This window comes from Balaenoptera musculus, chromosome 4, assembly GCF_009873245.2.
Source record: "Balaenoptera musculus isolate JJ_BM4_2016_0621 chromosome 4, mBalMus1.pri.v3, whole genome shotgun sequence".
NCBI lineage: Eukaryota > Metazoa > Chordata > Mammalia > Artiodactyla > Balaenopteridae > Balaenoptera > Balaenoptera musculus.
The window spans coordinates 23,154,376-23,175,114 of NC_045788.1; the positions used below are offsets into that span (position 1 = coordinate 23,154,376).

General features: G+C 34.6%; 1 protein-coding gene across 4 annotated transcripts in view; it reads right to left on the minus strand.

Moving 5' to 3' along the window:
* Positions 1-20,739, minus strand: part of XRN1 (5'-3' exoribonuclease 1) — a 101,674-nt gene that overhangs the window by 63,248 nt on the left and 17,687 nt on the right. For all 4 annotated transcript variants that reach the window (XM_036851828.1, XM_036851829.1, XM_036851827.1 and 1 more), the window contains exons 7-18: positions 19,912-19,999; positions 19,661-19,829; positions 18,665-18,732; positions 18,209-18,346; positions 16,102-16,168; positions 15,786-15,891; positions 12,389-12,478; positions 10,417-10,573; positions 8,550-8,669; positions 3,299-3,468; positions 2,192-2,312; positions 2,003-2,101 (exon numbers count right to left, since the gene is read on the minus strand). In XM_036851828.1, coding sequence (XP_036707723.1) covers positions 2,003-2,101; positions 2,192-2,312; positions 3,299-3,468; positions 8,550-8,669; positions 10,417-10,573; positions 12,389-12,478; positions 15,786-15,891; positions 16,102-16,168; positions 18,209-18,346; positions 18,665-18,732; positions 19,661-19,829; positions 19,912-19,999 — 1,393 coding nt within the window. The remainder of the gene's footprint in view (positions 1-2,002; positions 2,102-2,191; positions 2,313-3,298; positions 3,469-8,549; positions 8,670-10,416; positions 10,574-12,388; positions 12,479-15,785; positions 15,892-16,101; positions 16,169-18,208; positions 18,347-18,664; positions 18,733-19,660; positions 19,830-19,911; positions 20,000-20,739) is intronic.

Below are 20,739 nucleotides of genomic sequence, written 5' to 3' on the forward strand. Positions count from 1 at the left end.
ATACAAAAGAATGACTACTCTGATAAATAAAACAAGTTTCAACATTAGAACTAGGCTCCCTTAATTATCCTTTTCCCTTCTATACATCTGTTTCTAATTTCATTCTCCCATACTTCCCTTCATTTGAAGGAAAAGTTGTCCTTCTTTCCTAGATTAATCCTTTCCTGTAAGCCCTAGAGGCAATCCATTATTACTTCACATCCTTTCCCTCTACAGTGCCTTTAAGAGCTCCTTTCTTTAGCTCTACCTCTCTTCTTTTGTACGGATTTGCTAAATGAGCTGCCTCTTCTTTACCTACAGTTATGTTTCTAGCCCTCTTTTCAACGATAAACTTCTTAACCAAGGGCTTAAGACCTGCTACCTCGACTTCCCACCTAACAAGTCCCGGATTAGTACTTAGGAATTGGACTTCTGCCTCCAACAACCTACGGGAATGAAATTCTCAAAGTCCAGTAATGATGCCCAAAGGACAAATTCACAGACCTTATTTTAGTTTTCACTCTTCTTGAACTGTATGTACCATCTACTCCATGCTTCTGTGACACTACTAAACATGGGAATTATTCTCTTTCTTCTCTGAACACTATGTAACTTTTACTGGTTCCTTTTCCACCCTTTCCACCCATGGGTACTTCCTCATGCTGGGGCCTTGAACCCTGAGAATTCCCTTTCTTCAAGGAAATGAGCCCTGAGGCCCCAGCCATCACTTCCTTGCTAACGCCCTACATATCCCTATTGCCTTACAAGCTCTAGCTCCAGGTATTCAACTTTGTATAAGTTGCCTTTCTTGACTGAAGTTTTTCATCTGAACCACAGAACACAAAAAACAATTTTGACTACGTATTTCCCCAATTCTTCCAAGGATGGTACATAACTAGTACCATTCTAAATGCACAAAAGGTAAATTAATCTATTATAAACGAATGGATGACTTAGGGCAAGAGGGCTTAAACCTCTTGTGGAACCCTGTTGAGAAAGGCTGAAAGGGCAGCTCCAGTTAAATGTCCTAGCACCAACTTAAAATTGTATTACTGATCATTAATCCCCTCAAGCCAGTGCCTCTCCCATTTTAACTTCTTTATTCCTCAGTAATTGTTTTTCAGTTAATTAGTCTGATATCTAAGAGTGATTCATATTTAATATTTTCTTTTTCTTTTCATCCCCTATTTTTGAACAAATGATGAAACTTGTGAATTTTATTTAGTCCTGTTCATCTAGATCTATTAGCACTTCCACAGTTTATGTCCTTATTGTCTAAGGCTTCTATAACCACAACCTCAACTTGCAGGCTTTTCCATTTTCTTCCATTTCTCTTTTATGCACTTTAGTCTACTATATTGCCACCAAACTAATCTTTATGAAAATACCAATTTTAAGATAACAGTCATGAAAAAATAAGTCCAAACTCCTTAGCCTGGTATTCAAGGTCCTCCATAATCTGGCCTCAATCTGTTTTTTTCAACCTTATCTTCCACTATTCCCCAACACAAGTCCTCTGCTTCAGTCAGGTTTATCTATTCCTTCTCCTCAAATACATCACATTTACTCCAAAAAAAGAAAAAGTATTAAGAAAAATTTCAGACATACAAAAAGGTTAAAAAAAATAAGATAATGTATCACATTGATTTTTTACTATAACTCCCAGCTCATGTTACTCTTTTCAACTGGAATACCTTTCCCCTGCTTTTTCCTCTTCGTGATAATCTTTCTTTTAGCACCCAGCTCAAGCCTATTCTCACCTACAGATCTGTACTTAATCTTTAGCTCACACGGCTCATCTCCTTTTCAATTCCTACAGCATTTTTTTTGCTCATTATGTCACAATTATGTGACACATTGTCACATGTCCTTTAATTTGTGTAAATGTTTCTTTACTTTATCCTTATTTCCTGTGAACTTCTGGAGTTACTACATGCTATACCACTTTGGAAAACATGTTGTAGCTAAAACAGTTTTACGCATAATAAGCACCAAAGAAATATATAATGAAGAAAATACTTACAAGTTCATCTGATTCTGCATTCACTAAGATTTCCAACATCATGTTTTCTCCACGACTGCTTTGCTGGAATACTTGAACCCCACTTTTCTTCAAAAAAAACTTGAAAAGAAGTCATAGAATTTAATTTTTTCTCCATAATCACTTCACATTCAATAAAGTGAAAAATTTTTGAACTAAATAACCACTGACTTTGTGTTTGATGTGTTTCAAAGTAGGAAATCCACAGAAATATAATGCCTTCTGGTCAACCCTGGTTATTTTGTTTTTGCTTATGTCTACACGCCAAGCATCTAATGATATTATTTTATACCTAGAAAATAAATGGAGGCACTTAATTTAAAATTCATACATTACAAGCAATCACAGGTTTTCAGCATTCCCTTCAGTATTTTCCAAGAGTCCTCCTTGCTTTTAACAGGAGAATTAACAATTCGTCCTTTAAGACAAAGAAAATATAGAGCAGCAGATTCTTCGTTGGTATTGATCCAGACACAACCATGCCTGTAAGATACTGAGTGGACGTTCTTCCCATTAATTTAAAAAATATATATATAATATATAAAAAAAATATATAAAATATATAAATTATATATGTATATATACATGATTTTTATACTAAAGGAACATACAAAACATACTACAAATCTCTATATCCTCCATGTTCCAAAACCCAGAATGGAAAATAAACATTTTATAATGTCTATTTCATCTTTCCCTTTGCTTTAACAAAAGGAAAAATCATAACTGAGAAATGTTTACTTTATCTGCAACACAACTGCCATCTAGATATTATTTGCAGAGAAGATGAGAGAAGAGAAAAAACAAGGAAGACATCTTAATGAGGAAGAGAAAGTAGAAATAGGTTTGAGGCAAGAAACAGAGGAGCTCTTTTATTTCTTGTTTTCCTTCTTTCCAGTTGGGTGGTTGGGGAGTATAAGAGGCAAAGTCATAGCATGTCAAATAATGCTGGGAGCAGACACTGGCAATGGAAACAAAAATTCATACATCCTCTTGAGGGAGAGAACAGATATGTACTGGGGGAGGGGGGGGACAACTTTAACAGAAGACGAAAACAGAGAAGCAGAATTGGACCAAAGCAGAGAACTACAGAAACAACTGCGAGAGAGAGAGAGAAAGAGGGAGATGCTATGATCCTTGGCAAGTTGCATGTAATTCATTATCAATTGACTACAACTGTCATAAATTATTTAATTCTCTAAGTAGATATTCAAAAGCTTGCTTTTTTTTTTTTTTTTTTGAGCTCTCTGTTGTTGAAAAATTACCAAACAACATTACCTTGCGCAGCATCGTCCTATGGCAGGGAACTTTTCTGGCCACGGAGAGGGGTATGTGAACTCTGTCTCGCTATCATACCAGCACATTAGGCACTCACTATGTTGGTTTCTTTTCCTCTCTTCTTTTTTGAGGGAGTGGCTGCATGTCTCCATGGCTTCCAACAATCGCTTCTGAATATAAAGATTGGAGAGAGGGGTTAAAAATACAAAAATTCTGTAATCTCAACATACAGAATAAATCTTTTCCCTCGGAATACAGAATTACTATTTGTGTTCTTGAAAAACAAAAATCTTAACTAATACAATTCTTTTCCATTTCATTACATGAAAAACTGATGTGCTATTCTTGTTTCAAAGGGCCCTAGAATACTGCTTGTCACTACAAATTCCTCTGAAACTATTACTCCAACAGCAATCACTAACGTGTGGATAAAATCAGCAGAAAATCAAAATTTAAATATGAATTGACTGTAATTATAATTTATCTTTTTTTTTTGTTTTTTTTGTTTTATTTATTTATTTATTTATGACTGTGTTGGGTCTTCATTTCTGTGCAAGGGCTTTCTCTAGTTGCGGCAAGCGGGGGCCACTCTTCATCGCGGTGCGCGGGCCTCTCACTGTCGCGGCCTCTCTTGTTGCGGAGCACAGGCTCCAGACGCGCAGGCTCAGTAGTTGTGGCTCACGGGCTTAGTTGCTCCGCGGCATGTGGGATCTTCCCAGACCAGCGCTCGAACCCGTGTCCCCTGCATTGGCAGGCGGATTCTCAACCACTGCGCCACCAGGGAAGCCCTATAATTTATCTTAATTCACTGCTCATTAATCTCTTACTTTACAAATTGTACAATGGTATAGGTATGTTCATCTTTCCAATTATCTTTTTTTTTTTTTAATTTTATTTATTTATTTATTTTTGGCTGTGTTGGGTCTTCGCTTCTGTGCGAGGGCTTTCTCCAGTTGTGGCAAGTGGGGGCCACTCTTCATCGCAGCGCGCGGGCCTCTCACCATCGCGGCCTCTCTTGTTGCGGAGCACAGGCTCCAGACGCGCAGGCTCAGTAATTGTGGCTCACGGGTCCAGCTGCTCCGCGGCATGTGGGATCTTCCGGGACCAGGGCTCGAACCCGTGTGCCCTGCATTGGCAGGCGGATTCTTAACCACTGCGCCACCAGGGAAGCCCCCAATTATCTTTTGTATTTAACATAATTCCAATCAAATCACAATGGTTTAAAATATTTCTTTTTAAAGGACAAAATGACGTTAGTGTTCATATTGGAAGGATGAATGTGTGAGCTGCAAAAAGTTACCAGGAACTTGTCTTACCAGATCCTATCACTTTTTATAAAACTATCTGTAAGCAAAACACTTAAGTATTGACACCACAAGAGACCCACAGACCAGAAGAACAAAACAGAGTTCAAAAACAAATCCAAATCTATGTCAAACATAGTATTTCAGATATTTAAATAATGTTTTTGTCATAACTAGCTATCCAGCTGGGAGAGAAAGCACATATACTTTCCAATATCATACCATATACAAAAGCAAGTATCAGAGTAATGAGACAACAAAAATAATGGGAAAAAATCTAGGAGATTATTGATAATTTGGAGTGAAAAACTCTTAAGTAAGGCAGGAAAAAGCCAAACAGCTTTAAGGAAAAAGACATTTTTCAAGTAAAAGAAAATGTATGTGATAAAAGATGTCACAAAAAAATCAACAGGCAAATGCCACACTGGGGAAAAATATTCCTAATATAAAAAGAGTTGTTCAAAATCAAAAAAAGAAAATGAGGAAAAGGATATAAACAGACAATTTACAAAAGAGAAAATGCAAAAGACAAACATACATAAAAATATACTTAAATTAGGAATCAGGGAAAAATAAATTTGAATGAATGGCATTCTTTATCATCAGTAGACTTTATCATCAAAATTAAATAAAGCAATAATATTCAGGACTAGAAAAGCAGAGAAGTAGGCACTTAAATATTGCTGGTGTGAATTAGACCAGTCTTCTTGAAAAAGAACACTTTTGAAAAACAAAAAATACACATTCCTATTAACCAAGCATTCCTGCTTTGGGGATTCTACCTTACAAAAATAAAATCTCTGATATATAAGAATGCATTAACACACAAACAAACAAACAAAAAGAATACATAAACACACAAGTCCTTTTTTCACAGCATTGTGTACAGTGGCAAAAAACATTAAGATTCATAAGAATTTGCAGAATTAGTATGGTGTGTTCCCATGTACCTTTCAATGAAAACATCTTACACACAGCCACAGTACATCATCAAAACCAGGAAATTGACACTGGTACATCACTACTACAGATTTATTCGGATTTCACTAGTTTTTATATCTAAATTTTGTGTGTGTATACAGTACTATGGAATTTTTACCATATGTATAGATTCATGTAACCACCACTAAAACTGGAATACAGAACTGTCACATCATCATAAAGAAACCCCTTCATGTTATCCCTTTATAGTCACACCCTATCCCCAACCCTAACCCCTAACAACCACTGATGTGTTTTATATTACAATAATTTTGTCATTTCAAAAATATTATATAAATGGAACTATCTAAAACCTTCCAAGATTGACTTTTTCACTCAAATGAACTTTTTTCCATCCGTTGTATATATCAATAGTTCTTTTTATTGCTGAGTAGTATGCCTTTATATGGATGTACTACAGTTTTTTTATTCACTCACTCATTGAAGGATATTCAAATTTTTTCCAGTTTGGGGTTATCACAAATAAGTTGCTCTGAACACTAGTGTACAGGTTTTTTCAACATATATAGCCAGCTGTTTCAGCACCAATTGTTGAAAAGCTTTTTCTTTACCCATTGAATAGCTTTGATGTCTTAATTGAAAATTTATTAACTGGACAAGTATAGATCTATGTTTGGACTCAATTCTGTTCCACTGATCTGTCTATTGCCATGTAAGTAACATACTCCCTTGATTACTTTAGCTTCATGGTAAGTCATGAAATCAGAGAACGAAAGTCTTCCAGTATTGTTTTTCTTCCTATAGATTGCTTTGGCTACTCTAGATCCTCTGCAATTTCATAAAGACTTTAGAATAGGATTTCTGATTTCTACACAAAAATCTGCTGGCCTTTTCATTGGGATTATGTTGAGTCCAAAGATCAATCTGGGAAGAGGGTACATCTTAACAATACTAAATCTTCTATTCCTTGAACATGGTATGTCCCTCCATTTATTTAGGTTTCTATATCTCAACACTATTGTAGTATTCAGTGTGCATGCTGTTAAATTTGTAACTGTGTATTTTATATATCTTAATGCTATTGAAAGCAGAATAAAAATCTTTTTATTTAAAAAAATTTATATTTTCCAATTGTTTACTACTAGTATAGAGAAACACAATTGAATTTTGTATAGATTTTATATCCTGTGACCTTGCTAAATTTACTTATTGGTTAGAGTATCTTTTTGAAGATTGCTTAGAATTTTTTATATATGTAATAGTGTTATGTGCATATAAAAACAATTTTTCTTCTTCCTTTCTAATCTGCATGCCTTTATTTCTTTTCCTTGACTTAATACACTGGACTTCCAGGACAGTATTAGAACTGGTTAGAATAAACATCCTTGTCTTACCCTTGATTTTACAGAGAAAACATTCAAAATTTTACTATTAAGTATATTGTTAGCAGTAAGTTTTTTTAAGATGCACTTTATCTGGCTGAGGAAGTGTCCTCTTATTTCTAGTACTGTATGTTGAGCATTTCTATTAAAATTGGATGTTGAATACTGATAGTGTGGTAAATCACATCGCAAATCAACACTGTCTTTCTAAAACAAATGACATTTGGTTATGAGTATTATCCTTCTAACATATTATTGGATCCCATCTGGCTTTATTTTGTTAAACGTTTTTGCATTTACTTTTAGGAGGGATATTAGCAAGTAATTTTCTTTTCTTGTAACATCATTTACTATGGGTATCTGCATTATGCTGGTCTAATAAAATATATTGGGAAGTGATTATTCCTCTTCTATGTTCTCAAAGTTTGTGTAAAATTGGTATTATTTCTTCCTTGAATGCTTGCTAGAATTCACAAGTCAAGACATCTGAACCTAGAATTTTCTCTGTGAGAAGATTTTAAATCATGAAACTAAATGTCTTTAAAAGGTATAGGACTACTCAGATTTTTACATTTTTTTGGGTCAGTTTTGCTGAATTGTGTCTTTAAAGAACTGTGTTCATTTCACTTAGGTTGCTGAATTCGTTGGCATAAAATTGTTCACAATATCCCTTACGGATTCTTTTAATAGCTATAGAGTTTATAGGACACCTCTTCTTTCATTCCAAATATTGGCAATTTATGTGTTCTCCCCTTGTGCTCTGGCTTTTTTCAGCCTTTCTTGATCTGTCTAGCTAGGATTTATCAATTTTATTAATCTTTTCAGAGGACCAACTTTTGGTTTCATTGATTTTTCTCTATTGTTTGTTCATTTTCCATAGATTTCTGCTATCTTTTTTATTTCCTTCATTCTGCTTAGTTTGGATTTAAATTGCTCTTGTTTTTCTAGCTTCTTATGGTAGGAAGCTTAATTTATTTTAAAATGTCTTATTGGTTAGCATAAGCATCTAGAACCTTAAGTCTCCCTTTAAGCCTTGCTTTAGCTTTATCATAGATTATGATACGTGTTCTCATTATCATTCAGATAAAGTATTTTCAAATATCCCTTTTAATTTAATCTATGGATTATTTAGAAGTGTGTTATTTAATTTCAAAATATCTGTAAACTTCCCAGAGAGTTGTTACTGATTTTTAATTTAATTCCATGTGGTCAGAGAACATTCTCTTTATAATTTCAACCCTTTTAAATTTATTCAGACATGTTTTATGTCTCACCAAATAATCTTGGTGAATGTTCTTTCACTTAAAAATGTGCATTCTTTAGTTGTTGGGCACAGTGTTCTACATATATTAATGAGGTTGAGTAAGTTTACAGTGTTATTCAAGCCTTTGATTTCTGGTAATGCTCCTTGTTCTGAAGCCTACTTTGTCTACTATTAGTAAAGCAATGCCAGCTTTCTTATAATTAGCATACCTACAAGTTTTGATGCACATAATGAAGATGAGAGTAGTTAAAATTCATTAACAAAACACAAATGGTAATTAAAATCCACTGCTTATTAATTTATGTGAAATAATATCTGATTAAAATATACAGGTACATATAACTATTTCATGCACTGACCTCATCAATAAAAGGTATTAGAACCACAGCTTCCCATTCCTGTTGCTTCCCATTTAGGTCAGTTTTAAAATCAGGTGGATAATATTCTATAATTGGCGAGTCTTCATTGGTCATCAAATGCTGTGAAAATATAAAATAGTGTAATAGAAATGTAACAACTAATATCAATGTAGCTTTCTGTTAATATATTTATAATATTTCCTCAATTGTTACAGTTTAAAATTTCTAAGCAAAGCAAAAGTAAATTTTCACATCTTAGATATGTTGTAATATACTTGTAATATTTTGATTTTCAAGTATGAGGCTTCTAATTTCAACACCGTTCACCACTTTCCTGTTCCACTAACCTAATTATGTAGCAAAACTATCTTTACTCTGAATTTTATCATTTCTATCTTTTATTGTCTTTTCACTTTACAAGGCCTATCTAAATTGTTTTCCCATTCAGACTTCAGTTCATTTCACACACTCCATTTTTAACCTTAGGCAATTTATTTTCATGTCCTAATCAACTGATTTTATTAAGTTATATAAGAACTAAGATAATTTAAAAAGAAAAAAAATCCTGAAATCCAAAATCTCTTTACTACCAATAGCAAAGATAAGAAGTTCAATATGACGTTTTTATTAGAGATTTTATAACAGAAGTAGATAAAGAAAGTTAAAGATGTCTTCTAGGAAAGGAATATGGAAGATTATGATATAAAAAATTTAAAGAAACAGCATATTTCTCAAGGTAATATTCAAAGTATTTAATAATCAGCAAGTCATGAGCACAGAACAATCAAAACAGATGTGGCTATAAAACCCTACATGGTTACTGTTCCAGAGTGGTTGAGCATCAATCCTTAATGTATGTGAAGGTAGGAAAAAAGCATCAAAGAAACTTAAGAAAGGAAGGCCAGGGGCCAGGATGAAGGACAGGTTAAGTTTCAGAAAGATACAGAAGGAAGCCTGATACTGTTCAAGCAGTGAAGGCAGGTGTGTGTGTTTGTGTTTATATGTGTCTACTCCAGTTCCTGGTACCAGACCATGGAATTAGAAGAAGAGACTGATGCTCTAGAAGAACTAAATGAAGTTTACTCTCAGAATCAGCTTAGCAGGCTTAGTGTAATTTTGGTGACTCAATCACCCCTGAAATATCTTTCTCCTGTTATGTGAAATATGTTAACCAGAGAAAAGCCTTTTATTCCACAATTTGGTAAATGAAATGCTTAAAATCCAAATATAAACTGAGGTAATACTTTTGTTGATATAAATAACTTATTAGAATCATCTGTATTCTAATAGGTAGAGGGTAAAAGAGAACTGAAATGAAATCTGTAAACGTTTGGACAAAGTAGATGGCTTCGGATTTTGCCTATCTCAGTTTACTTTCATCAGTGCAGAGACAAATTGAAGATGTGCTTAAAGATACTGAAAATAAAGAAGCTATGCTCTGAATGGCTTATGAAATTCGTTTGCATTTTTAAAACAAGGCTAACTTGGGGACTTCCCTGGTGGTGCAGTGGGGCCCGGGTTTGATACCTGGTCAGGGAACTAGATCCCACATGTATGCTGCAACTAAGAGTTTGCATGCCACAACTAAGGGGCCGGTGAGCCACAACTAAGGAGCCCACCTGCTGAAACTAAGGAGCCCACAGGCTGCAACTAAGACCCGGCACAACCAAATAAATAAATAAATAAAAATAAAATATAAAACAAAGCTAACTTTAAATCAAGCAATTACTTTTCAAGGGACTTGTTTAAGGAATCTTATATTTGAAACTGAAAATAAAGAAGAAATTTGGGTATGATGTTTCTAAGTTTGCAGGAGGAGCTCCTAAATATTAAAAAGACTGTAAACACATTTAATTCTAAAACTCACCTGGTAGCATGTAGGAAGTAAATTTTTGCTAGCTGCTGGAAGTACAGCAAGAAGCTGTTCAAATGGCTTAAAAGGTTTTCCTAGTTCAAAATGGATTTTGAGTGTACTGATGTTGCGGATATCAGATAGGAAAGGTGCATAATGGTACGGATAAAACCTATAAAACAAAACTGAGTTTTAAACAATTGGCAATTTTATGAAAGAGGTCAATAGTAAGTATATACTTTTCCATATTCTATTTTAACAACACATGGCAATAATTCTAAAGACAAAAAATCATTCATAATTCTGCTACTTGAATATAAAAAATCAGCAATGTTGCAAAATTTAGGTCATTTGATGGCAACAAATATTTTATTTCCTTAATTTTTAAAGTGCAGTTTCACACTCAAAATTTGGATGCATGCAAGGATATATATATTAATAATATATAAATATATAATATATAATTTATTAATTATTTATATATGTAAATTATATAATGGCTGTTTAGTTTCCAAAATGTTGACTGTGAGTCTTCCAAACAATAGATTCTTAGAATGAAGTAATGAGGTAGTCAGAAGGCTTTCAGTTAGCTCATGTGGGCCTGAGCTTCTCTCATAAGGACAGAGGGAACAGTGAGTCTGAGCTCATAGGCTGTTACTAGTCAGTTCTAAGAACTTTTATCTTTGCATTAGTATATATGTATTGTGTTTGTGGTAAGGATTAAACCATTTATCAATCATACACACTAACTTTTTTGTTTTTAATACCTTCCCATATTTAACTACAGAAAAAATATTTTTACAAAACTTGAAACATACAATTTTTAAAAAACTTTCAATGTTCTTAATGTTTGACTAAAGATACCAACAAAACAATGAAGAAATATTTTTATATTCCACAATTATGTCATACTTCAAAAGGGTGGGGAAGTTTAGGAGGCAGAATGGCATGTGAAACAAGGCAAAACGTATAGACTTTGGGAATCAGATAGCCTTGGACTTGATTCTTGGGTATATGTCATCTTGGAAAGATTACTTAACCTCTCTAATCCTCATCTGTAAAAGGCAGAGAACAATGCTTACTTTAAATAGTTGTGAGGATTATATGAGAACATGCGTTTCAAGTGCCTGGCCTTAACTCCTGGTAATATAATAGGGATAACTTACACTCACCCTCTTAAAAAATGGCAAATCAAGGACTTTTGTCATAGAATACTCTTCAGAGATGCCCTGAGAATCATGTTAGTTATTGCAAAGATTTTTAAAGGCTATTAGTAAGTGAAATCATGTGAAATTAATGCCACATTATTTTGCACTGGTCTGTTTTGCTGTTGGTGCTTTAAAACAGAGCCTAGCAGGTGTTCTGAAAACAAAACAAAACAAAACAAAACAAGCTATCTCATCACTTAAAAGTCTCTGCTTTTCCCTGCCGCGTATTTTGGCTTGTTATTTTTTCTATTTCAGTGGATGGTTTGGAAATGTAGATGGAACTTGCTGGAATAGGAAACGAGAGAAATTATTATTATTTCCAGGAAAAGCAAGTAATTCCTTTCTCCTTTCTTCTTTACCCTTCCCAGTCTAACATTCATATAACCCATTCTTCAATAATTACTCCTGGTAGAAAAATTTTTTCAAACACATAAAAATGTAGAGAAGAATATAATAAACAATCCCACTTAACCACTGCTGAGACCCAATAATTATCAAGACTTTGTCACACTTCATTATGACAGAAAATTTTAAATCCTTAGATTAACATAGAGCTTTTATTATGGGCCATCTGCTATAGCTTGAAGTATCTTTGTTATAAAAGGGTCTTTTTAAAGTATTTTCATATAAAAAAAGATTACTTGTATTTCATTTAAACTTGGCTGTATCTTTTTAAAAATACTATCATAAATAGAAATAAAAAGAAAAGAGATTCTCAAATGAGTTTACACTAGAATGAACCATTATAAAGACAAAACTTTTTGTTTTTATTCCCTCACCAGCTCCAGGACTGAACTCCATGATAGTAATAGTGCAAAATCCACTGTATTGCCTGCACATAACATGCAGCTTGATCAGCCAGAAAGTCACTGAAAATAGAAAAGAATATTTTCATTATAACATTATTTTTTGAAGACAGGCCACTGTGTTTAGAGCATGATATCTCCTGATATCACATTCTGCCTCACATGTTTTATTTAATCAATGAATAAGCCAAAAACTGCAATCAGAAAAACTCCAAAATATTATTTTTAAAAAATTCCATCATGCCAGATTAAAGGTTTGCCTTATAGTTTTCCTAAATCAACTATCAGAATACTTAAACATGCTGTGCATATTTATTCAGTCAATGTACTGTGTCTTTGGTTTAAAGTTTGAGGATTTAGTTAATGAAGCTTTCTATAATGTGGCACTACCAATTCCTTAAACATTCAGGGTGTGATGAGAGATAGGGATGGGAATCTTCTTTACTTGGGAGGATGCCTGAGAGAATCACAGGAGGAAATCAGATCTTAAAATCTGGTTATAGAGCTAGAACACACTTTGAAAAGTGCTATATCCACTGAACAATATTCCCTCTAATCCCTTTTTCTCAAAAACCATCACTTAAGGTAAAATAATCACACACACATTACACACACACACACACACACACACACACACACACAGCAAAAAAGAGCACTCTAGGTCAAACCCCAAAGTGGCTATAAACCTTGTTAGTGTCTGTTACCAAAATTCAGGTAGAGATACACTTAAAATTCTAGATCTACATTATTTCTGGGAGCTACGCTTTTTTTTTTTAAATAAATTTATTTATTTTATATATCGATTTTCGGCTGCGTTGGGTCTTTGTTGCTGCGCGTGGGCTTTCTCTAGTCGCGGCGAGTGGGGGCTACTCTTCTTTGCGGTGCGCAGACTTCTCATGGCGGTGGCTTCTCTCGTTGTGGAGCATGGGCTCTAGGCTGGCAGGCTCAGTAGTTGTGGCTCACGGGCTCTAGACCCCAGGCTCAGTAGTTGTGGCGCATGGGCTTAGTTGCTCCGTGGCATGTGGGATCTTCCCAGACCAGGGATCGAACCCGTGTCCCCTGCATTGGCAGGCAGATTCTCAACCACTGGGCCACCAGAGAAGCCCTTTTTTTGTTTTTTAAATTAATTTATTTTTGGCTGCGCTGGGTCTTCACTGCTGCTCGCAGGTTTTACCTAGGTGAGGCAAGTGGGGGCTACTCTTCATTGCGGTGCACGGGCTTCTCATTGCAGTGGCTTCTCTTGTTGCGGAGCACGGGCTCTAGGCGTGCAGGCTTCAGTAGATGTGGTGCGTGGGCTCAGTAGCTGTGGCTCACGGGCTCTAGAGAGCAGGCTCAGTAGTTGTGGCGCATGGGCTTAGTTGCTCCGCGGCATGTGGGATCTTCCCAGACCAGGGCTTGAACCCGTGTCTCCTGCATTGGCAGGTGGATTCTTAACCATTGTGCCACCAGGGAAGTCCTGGGAGCTATGCTTTTTAAAATGAAATGCATTACTTTTTTATTATAAAAGAAATATTTCCTCATTACTGAGAATACAGATAATGACGAAAAGCATTTTTATCACCTTATAGCAATCACTATTACCTTTTGGTATTTTTTTCAATGTCTTTTCTATGCCCAGGTTTTTTTTTTTTTTTTTTTCTTTTTTTTTAGGTATTAATGAGACGATACTGTGCATTATGATTTTTGTATCCTGCTTTTAAAATTTGTACTTAATGATATACTGAAAGTATCTTTCTGAATTGTTATGAACTTTCCATAAGTACCAGTTTAACAGTTCTGCATATTCTGGAAACACTGGAAATGGCAGAGATAGTGATTGTAATGAGGAGGAGGTGGAGACAATTATGGTGAACATTCTTACTGGACATGTACATTGTTTCTAATTTTTTACTTTTAAAAACCTTTGTAATAAACTTCCTTGTGGATAAGGTTCTTCTGTGTTTAATTTTATATTTTTAAGACATTTTAACAATTAGAATTCTTGGGTCAAAGGGATGACTATTTTAAAGGCTTTTGGATATGTAGTTTCCAAAATAATTTTACCAATTTATATTTCCACCAGTAATTAAGGGAAGAAATCTACCGCCACTCCTGGACCAACACTGAATGTAACAACTTAAAAAGATTTGCTTATTTGCTAGGCAAACAGATAGTATCTCATTTTCATAAGTCTATATTTTACTATATAAAAGGAAAAAGAAATAAAACATAAGACTAGTTTCCTATCAAATTAAGCATTTAATGTCAACTGCATGTACTACAGTTCTATCTTAACTGTAATCAAGGAAATATAAGAACAAAGGAAAAAAGGATTAAAAGCATACTATTTTAAATATGTTATTTCTCAAGTCTCAAAAGTCCTACTTGCTAATGTAATAAGGGTACACAGCATTTCATGAAACTCTCATTTCACTTACAGAAAAGCAGCCTCATCTGGTGGTTAAGCATGGGCTCTGGAGCCAGACTGCTTGTGTTTAAACCCTGGCTCTGCCACTCACTACCTATGCATATCACTTCAAGCAAATCACTTAAACCTCTCATTCCTTAATTTCCTCTATTTTAAAGTAATAATAATTCTACTTATCTTAGAGAATTATTGTGAGAATTACAACAAGTTAACATTTTCATCTTATACATATATATATTTATATGTTTATATTATTAAAATATAAATGAGTTAATATTTTTCAAATGTTTAGAATAGTGCCTGGCACTTGGTAAGCACTTTATAAGCATTTGTTAATTAAAATAAATAAAATACGAATATATGTAATTCATACTGTGGGCTGTAGTTTAGAAGTGTGGACCACCATTCTAGAGGTCAAGCTGTTAAGGAACTTTTGTACTAGTTATTAACCTGGGGCTGAGCCAGGTGCCCTTTGAGATAAGTGTCATGTGAGCTTTAGAAGATGGGAAGCAAAGCACTAACCATTATCTATTTGGCAATTTTTATCAAAGGACCCTTGAACGATGCTGGAGTTAGGGGCGCCAACCCTCTGTGTAGTAGAAAATCCACCTATAACTAGTTGGCTCTCTGTATCTGCGATTCCGCAGCTGTGGATTCAACCAATTGTGGATTCAACCAACTGTGAATCACATAGTACTGCATTAAGTATTTAGTAAAAACAGTCCACATGTAAGTGGACCTGTGCAGTTCAAACCCATGTTGTTCAAAGGTCAACTGCATAATACACGTCAATTAATGCTACCTTGTCCAAAACGGTACTAGTTGAAAGGTCTACAATAATTTACGAAAACAAAAAATCCTTTCCACCCATTACCATAACTATCAAAATTATGTTGTTTTCTGAAGAAACTGCAAAGTCTAATTTTTTTCTACTTTAAAGTAAAAGCACTGGCAAAAACGTACTCAGAAACTACGTCAACTCCCATCTTTGTCATGTAATATGTTCTTTTATATTGTCTAAACTCGGTTTCAAACAAGTCATCATCTTCAGTCTCATCTTCTAAATTGTCTGGAAAAAAGAAAGACAGTGGCTGACAATTACGAATATTCCGTTTTTCCATCTAATGCTTTGATAAATACATATCAAAGCAGATGCTTATAAACTATCATAGACATCTATTTCATCCAATATTATTGAATTAGTACTAATAAAGGAAAGATATAACAACTATTCTGTCAAAAAAAATAGCATATATTAAAATACATAGTTCGTACTCACCCTTAGAAGTTACCACTTCTTCTCCATTTTTGTCTAAAGCAGCCCAACATACGGAGTTTTCCTGGCCCTACACAAATTATAAGTCAATATAAAATTAAGGCAGGATATACTTCAAGGTGAGACATTTAACAGGGATATTTTAAAAATACTAAAGATAACTGAATGATCCTTAAGTGACACACTGTAAAAGTTTGTTTTAAAAATATTCTTCAAATGGTGTGTAAATGCTTTTGGTTTTATATCACTTGTTTCCTGAAGCTATAAATCTTTATTATGTAGAACTTAACATTCAGACCCCTCAATGATAAATAACAAGTAATGTTCACCAATATAAAAGATAAATTAATTTAATTATATATGTGTTCCAAGAAAAAAACACTTCAAGAATATTTCATTTATTTAGAGAAAAGTACACAATCAATATCAAATTCTTTCAACTTTAACATTTTTATATGTCAAATTCTGGGCTATTGTTAACACAATCTGTTTGTTTATGATTGAATCCAAAAACTGCAAATATTACCTATTTTTCTGTATCTCTGGATCCCATCATTCCTATGACTCTACCAGCCACTTCTAAATTTTCTTCCATGTAACTCATCTGCTTTTCTAAAGTTCTTCCATTTCATCACATCCTTCATATCCTGCCCGTCTATTCTTCCTCCTTGTGATTTCATCCTTCCTCTCCTCTACTTCTAACTGCCTATCAACTGCCAGTGCCTCTCATTAGTTCTTCCTACTCCCTTATTCCCAATTTCCTTTTCTTCATCCAAGCTAGGGCCTCTGCCAAGTTCCTGTGTCTGGGCTGTTTCTCCAGTTCCTTTCATTCTACCAGTGTCTCTAATGTTAACTACACACCCCTGGATGACTGGTGAAGCTTACGGACTGAGCTGAGGTGGGCGGAGCCATGGATTACTGATATTTAAGTTTGTGGGTACAGGTCCCCCAAAAGTTGCAGAGCCTGTTTTATTAAGATAAGAAACAGAGTAGAATGCAGACTGACTACTGCTAAGTTCCACTGAGGAAAAGTTAAGCAATTAGAAAGACTGCACTAAAGGAAATCAGGACAGTTGCCCTTCCTGGAGCAAGAGATATTGGGCTTGAGCCTGAATAAAACCAGTACAGCAAAGAGAGTGCAGGAAACTCATCAGTTTCACCAGAATCCAGTAACTATGGGTTAGCTGAGGAAAATTTCAGAAGAGGTTTATTTTCCAAGCTAACACACATAAGACGTTCTTTAGGGCTTCTTAGAGGTGTTTTACAGGGTACTAGCATATTCTAACTGACTCTAGTCACTTATTGAGGACCTAACAGTTACCAGATATTGTGCTATTAACTACTCTTAGCCTAGCCTATCACTGTATTTTACATACGATTTTTTTTTAAACCAATAACAGCATTTTTTTTTAACGGTTTGCATTTTTTTTTTTAATTTATTTATTTATGGTTGTGTTGGGTCTTCGTTTCTGTGCGAGGGCTCTCTCCAGTTGCGGCAAGCGGGGGCCACTCCTCATCGAGGTGCGCGGGCCTCTCACTATCGTGGCCTCTCTTGTTGCGGAGCACAGGCTCCAGACGCACAGGCTCAGTTATTATGGCTCACAGGCCCAGTTGCTCCGCGGCATGTGGGATCTTCCCACACCAGGGCTCGAACCCGTGTCCCCTGCATTGGCAGGCAGACTCTCAACCACTGCGCCACCAGGGAAGCCCTTACATACGATTTTATATACAAATTACTTCTAGAGAAAAATCACTGATCTAGTTAATGTCTCATAACATTAAATGCTATAAATATCCACACTTTAACTAATTTTCTGGGCTCTTATATTTAGAAATGTTTTATACACTTATTAATAGAGTGGAAGAACAAAGAAAACACAATGTTCTTTGATGGTAAAAATAAACTGATTTTTAAAGATCAGATTTAAATGATAGAATCTAATAGAGAAAAAGAAACCAAAACAATTTTTAAAATGTCCATAGAGGAAAAGAAGAAATGAAACTAAAATGAGGCAACCCCAAAATCATAAGAAAGAAAGTGAGAAACAAGGACTATCAGTTTTACCTTTACAGCTTAAAAAAATGAAAGGACACCTAAAAAAATGGACACCTTTGATTTTTTCTTTTCCTTGTAGTTCTTGGCTTCTTCTGCTGCGACACCTGCTGCTTCATTCAGGTACTTGTTACCAACTTTGCTTTCAAACCACTTTAGGTCCACAAAAACTTCACTGAAGTGCTCTCGATCAAACTGTACAGAAATATTTACATTTATTTTAAAATAACTTAAGTATGTTTAGAAGAATACAGACCAAACTTTTAACAGTGACTGCTTCTAGGGCATAGGAAATCAGAGGATATTACTTTTTTACATGGGGACTTCATCTACTACTCTGAAAACTAAAAATAAAAAGCAAATAGAAATAAAAACAACTTAGATGAAATTATTTATACAGAATGACCAACTTGAGTAGAAGCACAAAAACTTTTTCTTCTGGTATTATGTAATTGGTTACTGACCATTTATAGCTACCCTGGGACAGGAAAACAAAAACTTCTAGTTACTTACATCTGATAGTTTCACAAGGTATTTCTCAAATCGAGGTAAGTTGAGATGCCCACTTTCATTAATATAACCTAAAAGGAACAAAATCTAAACTTGTACTAAAAGCTGACATTTTTTTCTAAACAATTCTACACAATTCTTTTTACAAAACATTGAGTTTTGATATTCTGCTAATCAAGAAAAAACACTCAGTGTTGGACTATGTAAGTGGCCCTAGTTTCTATGAACTTGATGTTACTATAATACACAGTATGTAAGAACTGACGGAAAATATAAAAAATTCCAGGTTTACATAGTAATAATCTTCCCAAATTTCCAAACAACATGGGAGACAGTTAATTAAATTAAACATGTTCTAGAATCTATCTAGGTCATTCATTTGATATGTTAACTTAAGAAGGAAAAGACTAATGTCCTGCTACTCTGTTGATTGACTGATTAGTTGATTGATTTGCTGTGCAGCGTGACTTGCCGGATCTTAGTTCCCTGACCAGGGATTGAACCCGCGCCTTCTGCAGTAAAAATGCGGAATCCTAACCACTGGATGGCCAGGGAATTCCCCGTCGTCTGTTTTATTCAGCATCACCACTATCTGTCAGTTTCCCATTTTAACTTGAAAATCTCTCCCTCATATTAAATACTCTGATGATTATCCATTCAGAAAACTAAATTTCTATGCTTAAATACGAAAAGAGCTAAGTGCAACCACTCTTAGCAAGAGCTAAGAGCCAGCAACCTCTGCTGGCTTTCTTAAGCCATTGAAGGTGGAAATTAGTTAGGTATCAATAAATGAGACTGCTTAACTGGCATCATCTTCTGTGCTTGTGAACCATTGAAAATTACAACTTTAGAGAGCTTGGCACCTTAGACTAAAAGAAACTCCAAATTCTTTTCCTACTTCAGTTGTGCATGCCATAATCTAATAAACTGAGTGACATTTTTAGGGTTAGTTGAGTGCTAAATTAAAGTAGCTTCAAATGAATATTAAACTTTTCTTACCCCCAAGTTCTGGCAGGATGGTAATATATGTTCCATAAAGAAGAGGCAGTGCATCATGATTAATATGTAAATGAGGTAGATGAGGGATAAAATCATTGCCAACAAGAAATCCCATCAAAATCCAATCATCTATTATCCTTTCAATATCATATTTAAATGTGATCTTGTCCTATGCAATATGAAGAAAAGAGTCAAATCCTATGGAAATTTCTGCATATTCATCTTTGGCCCATGGTTATATTAATACTTACTTTTAATGCTGAAAACTCATAGTCAATATACTCTCTCATTAAAGACAAGTGTAGAAGGTGAAATGTGGTTTCTTCTGGTGCGCATACCCTGTAATTAGTCACATGATCAACACAGAGCTTATTATATTTTTAAGGTTCAAGTTTAAAAACGTAGCTTAAAATAAAACTTATCATTAGAAGATAGTTAATTCTTGTCATTAAGGCATGTAATTTATAGGCAAGCTGCAGGGTAATGTTAAGATAAAAATATAACTACAATTACAACAGAGATAAAGTTCAAAATAATTGGTTTACAATATGCTTTCTGTGGAAGGACTCTCAGAATTGAGAAAGTCTAAATAATACATAATAGATGTAATAAACCAGTGGGATCTGGCCCATTCAAGGCTGGCCACCAGCAGAAAGCATACAGGTAAGTGAGTACATATACTTTTATATCTACTGAAGTACAGTCCAAGGCTTCAATGTTGAGGCACCATCACTTCCTCCTCTTACTTTTTCCGGGCTTGCTATAGGGGTCTATATTCCTGGCTGTTGGCCTATACTCCAGGATTAATTACAAGTAAGAATATAATCTGTTAATAGCATATTAAAAGCATTTATACACCATGAACAAATGGGATTGTCTGCAGGAATGCAAAGATGGTCCAACATAAGAAAATAAATCAATGTAATACACCATATTAATAAACAAAGGGAGAAAAACCCCCACATAATCATTTAACAGAAAAAGCATATGTCAAAATTCAACACCCTTTCATGATAAAAATATTCAGCAAAGTAGGAACAGAAGGGAATTTCCTTAATATGATTAAGGGAATTTATGAA